Source organism: Calliphora vicina, chromosome 4 (assembly GCF_958450345.1).
Source record: "Calliphora vicina chromosome 4, idCalVici1.1, whole genome shotgun sequence".
NCBI lineage: Eukaryota > Metazoa > Arthropoda > Insecta > Diptera > Calliphoridae > Calliphora > Calliphora vicina.
In genome coordinates, this window is record NC_088783.1 from 25503330 (window position 1) to 25518255 (window position 14926).

Here is a 14926-nt window from a genome sequence, read left to right on the forward strand (position 1 = left end):
ATTCAAAGACTTTTGAATTTCCTTTGGAACAAATGTAAGAAAATAGAGAAACAACATTTTCATACTTTGATCCACTTCAGCAACGTCTAATATCAGATTAACCATTATTTGAAATATTATTTTAAAACAAAATGTTATATCTTAATTTATATTTGAATAAAAAAATTAACTACAAAATAGTGACATTTTCAAAATGTTGTAAAAGAAAATCCGCAAACTAGAACAAATCTATGGTCGGTTGGTTAAAATGGTTTATACGGTTTTGAAATTATACTTTATATAGCGTTAAAAACACACAACTATACAAAACTATAAAAATGTATGTATGTATGTTGTCTATTGCCCATTATAGTGGTAGTTTCCGGTCATGTGGGTTTTAGTAGCAGTAAATTTCTTATTTAAGGTGATTTACTGGCACAAAGAGGCTGGCACTGACTGACGATTATATAGCTGTAGCTACTGCGGCTGCTGTTGCTGCTAACCAGAGAAACAAAATTAAAACCAAAACATCATCAACAAATGACAAGAGCAACAGCAAGAACAACATACAACAATATTTATAACAACTAAAATTATATGTTTGCATATAAATTAAAATGTGTGACGTTTTACACGGGTCTTGTATTCACAGTTAACCGCAAATTTATTTGTCCATGCTACAAACATACAAACACACAAATTCAAACACAATTACAAACAAACTTTAAACCGCCACAGATACACTAACACACATTCATACATAAACAACAACTAATGTAAATACACAAACAAACAGATAGAAAAAAGCATCCACATCAAAAACCATCAACAACAACAAAAAATATATATAAACGTATGACAATGATGCCTAAACAAACAACGATTCTAACCCAGCAGTTAAGCAAGTAGTCAATGTATCCTCCAGCAGTAAAGTAACTAGTCAATGTATCCCTTTTATTAATGTCTGATCCTTTGACTAACTCCAACTTATACATTTTGGGTCATTTGACACGTATGTGCTCATTGTAGTGCACACAGAAGTTAATTGGTTCCTTTATACATCCCAAGTAACCTAGCGTGAAGTCAGTTGTCACTTTAGTGTCTCCAAGTAATCTAGAGTGTAGTCACTTTAAACGTTTATTTTGTGCTGCACTTTAAAAAGTAGTCATTTTACCCATTTTTGTGGCCAAAACTATAAGGAAACACTGAACAATATGAAAATCGGTATACGGGGATTTTCAAGGCTTCTGATTTCGAATCTGAGGTAAAATTTTTCAAATTTAAAATGGCGGATCCAATATGGTGGCGTAAGTTTTCAAAATGACTTCTGATTTGCATGAAAATCGGTATACGGGAGTAGTCAATATTGCTGATTTGGAATCTGAGGTAGAATTTTTCAAATTCAAAATGGCGGATCCAATATGGCGGCATAAATTTTAAAATGTCTTCCGATTTACATGAAAATTTAGTATACAGGGGTATTCATGATTGCTGATTCATGGTAAAAAATTTTCAAATTCAAAATGGCGGATACAATATGGCGGCATAAATTTTAAAATGACTTCTGATTTACATGAAAAGCGGTATACGGGGGTATTCACGATTCCTGATTTCGAATCTGAGGTAAAATTTTCCAAATTCAAAATGGCTGATCCATTTTTGTTTCCAAAACATAAAAAAAAAAATTTTTTTCCTTCACTTAATCCTATTCCTCATTCAAAATATTGCCGCATTCAACTTTAGCAACAACAAAATTGTAAACAGCAGCATTCTTCTCCTCTTTCTTCCGTTCATCCAACCAAACTTTCGCAAGTTCGTTATTTTGCAAGCGGAGGTTGCCTACGAAAAATTATATTTCTCAAAAAGTGCAATATGAAATTGACAAATTAAACTCAAAATTCCACATTTAACACGTTTCTGATTGTTTAAACCCGGCCAAATTCGACCAACTTTTTAAAACTTTATCCAAAGTTAATTTTTCAGAAAATATTATAAAATTAAGGGTTATGTCAGAACTATGAGTTTTTTCGCCAAAAACAATTTTTTTTTACAAAATATTTTTCTTAAAATATTAAGCACTTGTTTTCCATGTTTAATATAAATTTATGTTTGTTTTTTAACTATTTAAAAAAACTTAAAAATTCGAACAAATTGCACTGTATATACTGATTTCAACACTTTGCTCCCAAACAATGACTTTGACCACTTGCTAAGCAGTCGCCGTTATTTTTTTACAAAAACAAAACTTGCAGTTGTTTGCTTTAATGTTTTCTTTTTCAAAAACCAACAACAAAAATGCATTCATGAATGTTCAAAAAAGGACTTACCTATAGTGTATTGGAAAGTTGTTGAAGGAGGGTTTGTTTACAAGCAATCGGTTATTGGAATGTCTATGAGATGTCGTTTTAACTGACTATTTGAGGTCAATTAGCAACCGTACATAATAAAATAACTAGTTTTAGTCATTTGACAAGTGTGTGCTCTTTGTAGTGCAGAGATAAGTCAATTGGTTACTTTATACAGGTAACCCAAGTAACATAGCGTGAAGTCAATTTCCACTTTATTGTCTCTAAGTAATCTAGAGTGTAGTCACTGTAAGCGTTTATTTTGTACTGCACTTTATAAAGTAGTCATTTTAACCGTTAAAAGTAATCTATTAAAGAGTTGTCGGGGGATGGTTTGTCTACAAGCAAACATATATTGGACTGTCTTTGAGATAACTTTTTAACTGATTATTTGAGATCAATTATAATTATGTAGTAACCAGTTTGGTAACTAGTTACGTTAGGTTCACTAGTTCGAAACAGTCATCAAGAACTGCTGGGTACACACAAAACTGTACTACACTCACACTGTACTCTAGCGGACTAAGCAACGTATGAGTATTAAAAAATTACTCATACGTCTGGGTTGTGGGTTAAAATGGTTGGTTGAATGACTGACTAAACAACTGAACAAATGAATGGCTGGTAGATTTTGTGGTTTTGTATATAAAATTTTAGTTTAAACATAAAACTTTTTATTATTTTTATTTTTCTGGTGAATAAAATTGTAAATACTGGTATTTTTTGGTTGTCTTTTTTTTACGATCACAACGTTTAGTTGTTGTTTATGTTTAAGGATTTTTTGTTGTTGTTATTGTTGTTGTTGGCTTGTAAAAGGCGTCACTTTTACATGTATTTGCATTTTTTATATACATACATATATATTTTTAAGATTATAAATTTTTGCTTTATTTGTTTCTTGTTTGTTTTAGTATAATCCTTATGGTAAAAGTTTTACGAGAAGATTTTAGTTTCAAAATCAAAATGCCTAAGCAATCCAATTTAGTTAATGTTTGTTAAAGTACCCTACAGGAGGTAACGTAAGTGAATTTATTTAAAAAAATATCAATATATAAATTAATATTATCTAAGAGAGAATTATTTTTTTGGTTGTCTTCACCTGACTTTTGAATGGATCTGGAAATTCTAATTGCCCTCAGCGCATTATATTGCAATATTATGTAATTTTACAGAATTATATATACATTTCAGACGATGCCAAACATAAGTATTCCCTGATAGTAACATAACAACAGGTTATTTCAATATGGCAGGAATTTTGATACTCCCGTTCTCTGCCCACCATGAATCACCCATGAAACCAGTTCTATAACGTTTTTCTTCTTCGAATTGTTGTCAATCGAATTATTCGTTGCACACATAAAATTGTTCAGTTCTAGCAACAATGTTTGTTTTCCCTTCTAAAATTTTGTAACCACAACTGTAAAATTAGGGCACTTAGGCAGAATCATTCGATTGGCAACAAATTCGATTGCTACTACGAAGCTGCTTTATCTGTGTAGCTAATCGAATCATTCTTTTTCTTCTTGGACCAGCATTCTTGGGATGACACCTACTCATGCAAAGCATTGTGTTGGAGTTAGGAAAATAGGTTATGGATGAGGGGTTAGAGTTTGTATTAATTCGATTTGAAGTTTCCAATTTCAGCTGGAAGTCAATAGACTTGGATAGCCTACTGTCACCAATAAACACCTTCGACCTCTCCTATAGGCGTTTGAGAAGCTCCAAAATAAACTTTGGAGCACCGGCCCATATATTGGAGTTGTATTAAATTTTCGGACGGATGTAGATGGTGTAAATAGTGAGGAGATCGGATGAAGTGAAGTACACCGTTTCAGAAATCCGAGACACTCGAATGCTTCTTTCGACACTTTAAAAATGTGTTTAGACCATCGGACATCACATTGAATTCTTATGCCCAGAACAGCAAGATCGTTTGATTCCTCAATATTTACACCACCCATAAATACAGATGAAGCGACATGGTCTTCCATTCGTTTTTGTGTCCAAATGCAACACTGAGTCTTGTGAGCATTGAAAGCGACGCTATTCTCACGATTCCCCCCATTCAGAGATTTTCAAAAGGTCACGATTGATTGCGCTCTGCTTATGGATATCATAATCTGAGAACAACATATTATGATAAAATTATTCATCATAAATATGGTTGTCACAAACATATACTTGTTTACTGTAACCATATATATGGTTGATACAATCATGTGAATCGTAAATTAACCATATTATGGTTACCACAATCATGTATATAGTTACCGTGACTATAATATTGTTAAAGAACTTGTAACAATATTAAAAGTGGTTACTGTAAACATGCACAACTATATTTTCTCTGCTTGTAGTTCTAATCGAAGTTTTCTTTGTTGGAATGAAAATTTTCAATTCAATTGCCGAAAGAAATCGTTGAGCTCAGCCCAACGAGCCTTTTCGTAAATAAAAATTTATTGTTTCATAGCTGCTTGTGAAGCATTGTGAAGTTCCAAGAGCGAAAAGGAGGCCGAATTACATAATCGAATCATTCAGTGTTAGTGACAGAATTTTTCAGTTGTGGCTGACAAATTTAAGTTGGGTGACAAAAATTCCGATAACTCAATCGTAGTTCTTCTTTTTTAACCGACTTTTTCTAACTAGAATCGAAAAAATCTGTCATCGAAAATTTAGTCATCACAACGAATTCGATTTCCCTGTGTAGTTGAATATGTTGCCACAATTACCAAGTGTTTTGTGTATAAAGCAAAGGATTTCCTTGTAAATTTATTGGAGTTTTTACCACTATTATAGGAAATACAACAGTTAGAACAACAACTGTTCACTGGCCATGCATAAATTGCTTGTTTTACGGAGTTTTGCCAAAACAAATACATAAGTGTGTGTTGTAGTTTTTATTCAAAATGTTTTTTTGTTGTTTTGTATCTTGCTGAAATTTTGCTGTCGCCATTAGAATATTTAAATAGAACTTAGAACTAGTATTGGTGTACACTGTTTCCAAAGGTTAAAAAAAATATTGGATGCATCATATGTGACAGGTTTAATAAGATTTTTTAAATCTGACAAGACCTACCTTGACTTCCTGTAATTTTTTTAATGTTTTGCAACAATTATTCCTAAAACAGCTTCAATTTCTACAAATGTTGTAAACAGTGTTACGGAAGTAGTGATGGCAGCCTTATAGTTAAAGTCAGAATGGGCGTTCTATTACTACAATACACTTTTGACATTCACCTCCTCGAAAAAGGATTTAATATTTCTAGTGACATTTACATCGAAAAACAAATTGTTTTTTTGTTTCGGTTCAATTGATTGAGACAATAGAAACCTTCACCTGTCCGGCATTCTACAAATTTTTACAAGAAATTATTTGTGAAAAAAAAAACAAAAAGCTAATTGTCGAATACTACAAATGATAATGTCACAAAATTTGTTGAGTAAGAGGTAAAAATTGGCACAAATTCAAGATTTTTGAAGAATATAATAACATAATTTTGTTTAGATGTAAACAGCTAAATAACCTTTACTACTATAATTACACAGTTATGCAAAAGTGAATGAAAAAACAAGTAAGAGTGCTATATTCGGCTGTGCCGAATCTTATATACCCTTTTTAATTTTTTCATATTTAATTTTTTTTCCAGTTGTTTTTTTCATTTTTTGGAAAAAAAATTTTTCGATTGTTATTTTAAATTTTTTTTTTTAAATTTAAAAATTTTTTTTTTTGTTTTTTCAATTTTTTTTTTGGAAAAAAAAATTTGGGGGTAAACATTTTTTTCCGATTTTGACCCATTGTAGGTCCAACTTACTATGGTCTTATATACGTCGTTGCAAATGTCTTTGAAATATCTATCATTAGATATCCATATTGTCTATATTAGTGTCTTAGTAATCCAGATATAGGTCAAAAAAAGAGGTTGTCTTGGTTTTTTCCTCATATCTCAGCCATTTGTGGACCAATTTTGCTGATTTTAAATAGCAAAATTCTCGAAAGCATGTCTGACAGAATTATTGAAGATTTGGATCCCGAAGATATCTGGGGTCTTCAGAAAATTGATTTCAACAGACAGACGGACAGCGGGGCAATTCTTTTTTGTTGCAAAGAAAACCCAAAGACAATGAGAGATGTCATATTTTCAAGCAAGATTTTTTCATTTTAGAAATATTGAAGAAATTCCATAAAACCAGTTTTACTTTTAAAGAATAAAATTTATTCATTTCCAGAAAAATAATTTTTTTCTACCTCTTAAAAATCCATTCACATCTACAATATGCATCTTTTAATTTTTCTTTAACAGATATTTTTTGTTGTCTAAACTAATCGAATTTTAATTGTAACAAAAAAAAAACATATACAACAACTTGAAACTCAGTGACAAAAAGTTTTTTTTATTTTTTGGTTTTACTTTGAGATAAAATCTACATTTTAGTTCATCCCCACCCATTTGTAAAATTAATGTTTCTTGTTTGAATCCTTTTAAATTATTAGTCCTTTTATTTTATGGAATTTTGTTGTCTCTTGTTTTTGCAGCAACATCAACAACAACAACACAATTCTCTAGAGAATTGACAGTGTAAACTCCGCCTGTCCATTTTTTCTATTTAGACCCGTAAATAAACAAAATGTGTGGGGAAGCAGAAGGGGGCAATGTGTATTGTCACAACATACACGTCGCAACATATGTTGCTACATACATTTGTTTGTTGGTTTTTGCTGATATTTGCATATTTGTGGGGTTGAGACATACAACAGAAATTATTTATGCATGCAGGACTATTTTTTTTTTTATTTATTTTATTTAACAAAAATTTCAAGAATAAACAAAACGGAAACATGTTGACTGAGACTCAAAAAAAAGGGCGCCATGTTTTTGTTTCGATTTTTTGGTAGCACTTACCTTTTAGATTTAATGTAGATGAGTCTGAAATGATAAAGATAAAAATCAAGATTATAAAAAATATGTATAGAAGAGAAATACTTTTTATGGCAATACATATTTGAAAACTATTAATCCAATTATTGTTATTATAAAGGAAATAACAAGGGAATAAATTTAAAATAAAGAAAATATATAAATATGTAAATGAGAGTTACGTATGAAGCATTACTTTGCCATCACATATAATTCTTAGGAAAAATTACTTTAATGTTAAAATTTATTTTGTAGCCTAATAATTAAGGGTTTGAAATCTTCACTTTTTTAGTTTCTGTGGAAAAAAACTGTACCTCTACAGATTCTCATATTTCTTATATTAAATGTTTTGTTACACACTGTTTTAGAAATAAATGAAGCAAATTTGAAATTTTTAGAAAATATGGTAATATTGTTGTTAGAACCATCTCATATTAAGAGCAAAGCAAAAGCTATCTTCCAATAAACATTGCTGTAGTTGTTTGCCATTGATTTACATTGGTTTAAAGTTTTTGGTATTGATATATTGGCTGATGATAAGCATTCATCAAATGTAGCTAGACGTCAAATATCAAAATTTTTATATTGTTCACTTCCTCAATTGACATACCAAGATTCAATGAAAACCGACTAGTAGTTTAGAAATTACGTATTAGCGTTTCCACGGTTAAGAACGCGACATTCGAAAATATTTCTTATTTAAATTTGTTGATAGCAAAAGTAGCACTTAGTTACGATAATAACCATTGACAAAAAATAGAACTCCTTTTCGACTGCATCTAGAAACATGTATAAGTCTGCGAATTGGAAAGTAATTTTTAAAGTGTTTTATTCTTAATTGAAATATAATAATGTGGCTTTCTGTTGTTGACATGTTGAAATTTTTACAATTATCTATTCAATAATTTTTGTATTTGAAATTCAACCAATAACGAAAATTGTATATTCAGTTGTCAAAATAATCAAATTCAAAACTCAAAATTCAATAGAAAATATCAAGAAATTTTGTTTTTGAGCAAATGAATACTTGATTTAATTATGAAATAATTGAAACCAGTTCAATATGGGATAAATGTTTGAATTGAAATATAATTTTTTCTGTGTACAATATTTATTTAAATATTTCCCAAAATGTAGTGCATTTAGAATTGTCAAATATTGGACATATTCTAAAACCCGGTTTTCGAATAATTCGAAAAAGCTTCATTTTTAAAAACAGGTTTTCGGTTTTTTCTATCAAAAACCGGTTCGAATAACCGGTTTTTAGCCTTTTTTGTCAATTTAAGAATTGAATGGCAAGGGTATATACATATAAGTTTGTCATTCCGTTTGTAATTTCTACATTTGCGGACAGACGGACATGGCGATATAGCCATGTCCGTCTGTCCGCCTGTATGTTGAAATCAACTTTCGGTGGCCCCCAAATAACTTACATGATTCATACATCAATATATCGGGAATTCTTCCGGCTCGGTTGCTATTTAAAATCGACAAAATCGGCCCACAAATGGCTAAGATATAATGAAAAAACCGGGAAAACCTAGATTTTTGTCCTATTTTTGATCTATATATCTGGAGTACTAAGTCATTAAAATAGACAATATGAATATCTAATGAGCTAGGGTCAAAATCGGGAAAAATATTTTTTTGAATTTTTTTTTCATCAAAAAAATTTTGTTTGTCATAAATTACACTAGTTTACAAGGTTTTTGCTCATGAATTGAAACATATTGGGATTTGTGTATTTAGGTCTTCTAACTTCGGAAAAAATATTAAAAAAAATCCTGGACGTCAAACTTTTGAGATATTTATTAAAAACGAAACATATAAAAATGTACATTAAATTAGGACAAAAAAATTAAAAGTGAAGTGTTTAGTCCTCTTTTTATAATTATTTTCATTTGTCTCCCTCACGACACTCCAACAGTATTCTCCTAGCATATTCTGATCCCAAAAACCTTGATAATTCCTCTCGAAAAAATCTTGATGGAAACTCTCTCCATGTTCGTCACTCATGTGTCCGAGGTTTTCCGGGAAAAAATCCACATGAGATTTTACACCCATCAGTTCAAAATTATGTAATAAATTCTCAACAATATCTCTGTAATTTTGAGTTTTCTTATTCCACAAAAATTCTTGAACAACAAGTTTAAAAGAATTCCATGCTGCATTTTCAACATCGGTTAATAGACACTCAAATTTGGTATCAACCAAAATTTTTCTTATTTGAGGATCACAAATATCCCTTCTTTTAGTTTAGCCTCAGAAAGACTCGGGAACACGCTGCAAAAATATTGAAATGCTGGTTTTGTCTTATCTAAAGCTTTTACTAAAATTTTCATTAAACCTAATTTAATGAGGAGTGGCGGCAAAACAATTTTTTGTGAGTCAACCAAACTGACATTTTTAATGTTCATTTTACCTGGAATATATTCACTACAATTTGTGGAAGTCGAATGAGGGACCCACTTTTTATCCTGATTTTACATGGGGAATCCAAAATAATGTAAATAAGCATTTTGCAGTGTTTGTGTTATAGGAAAACCTCGATTTGACTGAATAATTTTTCCGCAAATAAAACCAAAATGGTCTGGGTTTATTTTACACTTTCTAGAAGACATTTTAAAATAGTTTTTAGTTTAGAGTTTTGTATTTAATAGCGATTTATTAACGTTTATCTACAAAAAATATGTACTTTTAAATAGTATTTATTGTTTTCCCGTTAATTTTTTTTGAATTTGTTAAAAAAAAGACAACTCTGAAAGTATGTAGTAGCTTCGCCAGAGTGTTGAGTACCCAAAAACGATGTAAATAGCTAATTACTACAATTCGGTACACTACAGTATGCATTAGCAGTACTCAGGGCAGGTGAAAAATAAAAACCCATATATCTCAAAATTTTGACGTATAGGTGGGAAACAAAAAATGGTCAATTAACTAGCGTCCCTAGCTCTTTTCAAAAATATAAGTTTCATTCAATGAGCAAACAAAAATGTTTGATTTGTAAACTAGTGTTATTTTTCCCCAAAAAAGATTTTTTAAAAATAAAAAATTAAAAAAAAAAATTTGGAAAAAACTTAAAAAAAATTAAAAAACAATTTAAAAAAAATTTATTTTGTTTAAATAAAAATATTTTTAAGTATAATTTGGTGAAGGATATATAAGATTCGTCACAGCCGAATATAGCTCACTTACTTGTTGTATTAAAATTATTAAAAGTAATCGCATAAAATCATAACATAAATTTAAAAAAATATTCGATTTTGTTGAATAATTCGAGACAAAAAACCGGTATGTCGAATAACTCGAAAACCTTCCTTCTGTAAAAACCGGTTTAAAAAAACCGGAAAAATGGAATAAACCGGTTTTTCGAATAATTTGAAAACTGGTTTGACAACTCTAAGTGCATTATTGCTTTCCTGCTTCTTTTGACACATGCAAATTGTAAAAAATTTAATTTTTAAAAAATACACACTTTAATATCAAAATAAAATAACTCTGTCCAACAGCATTTTTGGAACACAATAGCTACCATATGTTGACTAGATCATTTTTGTAGAATAAACTTTGGAGTGTGAGTTTTTTTTACAGTGGGTCTAAGTTTTAATTTTATGATCGAGAGAATGTCTTAGAGAATTCTTATTGTCCGAGTTATATTGTGGAATTTTTTGAAAATCATTTTTGTGAAAGATCTTAACCGTCCTTTTACACTTTTTTCGAGAAAATGAAGAAAGGTCCTTTCAAAAATAACATTTAAGGATTAAAATATTCTACGAACATTTTTGCCGGAAAATTTTAGCTTGGGTCACCAAACATACCAAAGTTGTAAATAAAGCTGTTAACGTTTAATTAGCAAAATTAAAAGCCACCTTGGATCTCAAATATTTTCAGACCAGCTGGACTATAAGATTGTACTACAAAAATGGTCTATTCGACATGCCCTTTCAGAATTATAGGGTCGTTATTCTGTTCCAGTCAAATATTTGCAATTTGTCATTATTTTAAGACACTAAATTTTGATTTGTATTACAATTTTCAGGCACTAGATTAGAACGATCGGGGAGTACTAATAACAAACGATGATTAAGGTACCAGAACGCGACACTTTTTTTTTGATATATCGCACTGGTTCCTCTAAAGTGAGTCAACTCAAAATTTAAACATGTTCAGTAGAACTTTCAGAGTATATTCAGAATTATCTTGACTCTAATATTCTGCATAGGTTTTACTTATAATTCATAAGAGTAATGAAATAGAGCTCATTCGCAAAAAATGGCCAAATAATTGGTTTTTCTCGAAAATTTCAAAATTTAAATATAAGAGATATTTTCATAATATTTTTAAATTTTTATTCCCTTATATTCTCAATTAATTCCAATGAGATGATCTAAAAATTCTGAAATTTGTTTAACAAAATTTTTAAAAATTTGAAGATGAAGTTTTGAAACTGCCTAAAAAAGTTTTATTTGTTTGGTCCTACCTGCGAATAGGTTAACGGTATTTTTTTACTAATGTTCACCAATCTGGGGGTGAGAATGGCCTAAATCCAACTTTCGTTTACTAAGGGCCACCCAAATGACCACTGCACATCGATTTTTTGCAAAAAGTGAAAATTGAACAATTGAAACAATTGAACGCTCTTTAGAGGAACCAGTGCGATATGTATCGATGCCTTAATACAAAAAGGCACTAACTTGTGTTTTTTATTGTAAGTCTAGATTTTCGTTTATTTTGATAAATGGTCCGATCATATATAATAATTAGACAAAAAAAACGAGTTAAGGCATTTTTATATTAAGGCATCGGTATGTACATTTTCTATGGAAATGTCCATATTTATTACCATTTACACTGAACACAGCCGACGCTATTTCGTACCTCTTAATTAAAAGTCTTTTACAAATATATTTCTATTAAAGATTTATTTATTTTATAACAAATTATAATGTGTATATCCTAAAACTCCAAAGTATTTTTGGAAACAACTGTTTATTAGTAAAATCACTAGCAGTTTAATTAAAATGTTAAGACCACAAGTCCTGCAAAAACGAGACCAATATTTCCACCTTTGTTTTGGGTTTCTCTTTGGTTAAAAACCAATTTTGAAAATATTGCCACCAACCGTCCAAATAATCCCACAAACATTTAATATCAAAAAATGATGAAAATAGCCATGAAATCACGGTGATCAAGGTAAGAGCCGAGGCAATGCTGCGTAATTCTAAAATAACCCAAAAAATAAATGTTAAAAAATAACATAATAGATTGAATGCCTACCGGTATATTTCCTTAAAGTAGGATTGTATGTAGTATAAATCTTTAAGGGTTTTAAAGATGGTGGCGATGATGTCATTTCATAAAGGCTCTGAGAATTAATTCTAGTTTCATTGAAATATTTTCTGGGACCTTCCATTGGCATATGATTGAGGCAGCCAGTTACATTAGTTGATTTAAATTGGCTTGGTTTAAAAGAGCTGCAGCTTAGAGATGGAAAATATTCTGTTTGAGTTTCTGTGCTGGTGTTTTGGGATTTTCTTATATTTTTCATTGGAGTACTTAAATCTGTCTGTCTAGCTGTTGCTAGTAACTGTGTAGAGGATGTTGTCTCCATATTACGTGGTGTAAAAACTAAACGTTGCTTATGACTTATATTATGTTTAGGGTGCTAAAAATAAGAAAAAAGCTCTTTACATTTACTCAAATTTCTGTTACACCATTACAACCTTAGGTTTCTTGTTTAATTTACTTTTGCTTTTGTTCATTGTCTCTGTTAAAGATAACTGCGAGTTGGACTTTTCCGAAATTCTTTCCATTGTGGGTGCTGAAAATCGTGGACTATGCAAAGTAAAAGGATTTGAGCTTGATTTTGTAAGGGCAGCAGCATCCACATCTAATAGATGTTTTTCACCAGTTTTAGTGACCACAAAGGCGCGAGATCTTTCGGGGGCTAAAATACTAAAAAAAGAAATATGATACGAGTATATTTTATATTAATGAGTTATTGACTTACGTATCTCCTATGAAATTTGTTAGCGATTCCTGATTACTGGTCATAGTGTAGGGGCTACGCTGCTCTAAATTAAAAGTATCTCTATGAGGACTCAATTGTATAAGATTGACATCATTGTTGTCATTGATAAAACTACTGGCCGCCTTACGATGTGATCTTAATACCAAAATAAAATTGCTTAAGATAACTTTAAATTAATGTTGAAATAAGTACTTACATGGGCTTTGGCGAAGCCATTTTAACGAATTATTTATTTAATAAACTCAACTAAATTAATGTTAAGCTAAATGTTTAGCAAAACCAAAAAACAATTTCTTCTAAAATATAATTTTTGTTTGACAAATAAATGAAAATGAAGTAGAAATGTAAATAGAAATATTATATTGAATGAGGAATTTTTGGAATTTGAAACATAGTGTGTGATTCAAATATGGTTTTAAATAAAGAAAATTGGGCAGAAGTTATACAAAAGCATACATCAAGTCAATGCTGACTTGATGTATGCAGGTGACCACGAGTGCATTACTTGACAAGGTATATCGCTTCATCTGTGTCTCTATTAGTGGGTTCATGAGGACCTGTCCCACTCACGCTCAGGGTGCAATCCTACACATCCCACCCTTACATATCGAGCCCTTAGCGCCAAATTATCGTAAGCGACATTTTCAAAATTTTTTTTTTATTGCAAAAATTAAAATTTTATGGACCGACTGAAGTTTTAACGTTCTCAGAATATCAAAATTGTTAATAACTTCAAAATTATAGGGGGTAAGATTTTATCGTAAGTCAATGTTTACATTTAACAGTAAACGAATTTTATCGTAAGCGACACATAGTGGTATAGAAAAAAAAGAAGGAAAATCCAAATGGTTAGATTGGTTTGAATGAAATTTCACATGCGCAAAGAAGAAGTGCTGAATGTGGACCTCATGGGCCCACCAGGGGCGCGACCAAGGGTCCTCAAAGTAGGACACCTCGGGTATGTTACATTTATAAAACGACATTATTTCTTGGTTTGAGTTACGATTTCAAAAACATTATACAAGTAGAATCTTCTCATCGAGCACTACAAAAAACCTTGTCTAGCTATCAATTATCTATTATAGCTTTGGAGATATTCGCATTTGAAAATTAAATTTTCAACATTGATAACAGCGTATCCAAATATTTCCCGATTTTCTCCAGTTTTGCTTTATTGGACTAACAACGTCAAATGGAAAAAGAACTGTTTAAAAATAATTACTAAGTCCAAAAAGCGATTTTTCGCTATTTTTTGGGAAAAAAATAACTTTTTTTCTTTTTAAGTTATCGCAAAAAAATTCTAAGAGGATGTATAAGGAATTTCTATTTTCTGAAAGCTAAGTTTTGATAAAATATTTTAAAGGAAAACAAATTTCAAAATTGTTGTTATCGAGGGGACCAGGTCCTTTCAAAAACACCTATTTTTTATGTAAAATAAAACTTTAGGGCAAAAATTCTCAAATCGCGTATCCGATATCAAAATATAGTAACCGATTATAGGTGGCTCAATATGTTTCTAATTATTTTGTAAGGGGTCCCGATAACCCCGACCCTGGTATAAATATTATAGCCAAAAAAGTAAAAATTTGCATTTTTGGAATTTTTCAACACTTTTTTGGGAATTGCGGGATTGCTGATAATAAATTTCAAAA

General features: G+C 30.5%; 1 protein-coding gene across 1 annotated transcript; it reads right to left on the reverse strand.

Annotated features, from left to right (window-relative positions):
- Positions 1–12206: 12206 nt before the first annotated feature.
- LOC135956213 (uncharacterized) lies at positions 12207–13586 on the reverse strand. Its single transcript, XM_065506618.1, has 5 exons — positions 13471–13586; positions 13254–13409; positions 12967–13198; positions 12521–12908; positions 12207–12464 (listed from the first exon to the last, which is right to left on the reverse strand). Exons 1-5 carry the CDS (start codon positions 13488–13490, stop codon positions 12268–12270), a joined length of 993 nt encoding a protein of 330 aa, XP_065362690.1. The 5' UTR covers positions 13491–13586; the 3' UTR covers positions 12207–12267.
- Positions 13587–14926: the final 1340 nt, after the last annotated feature.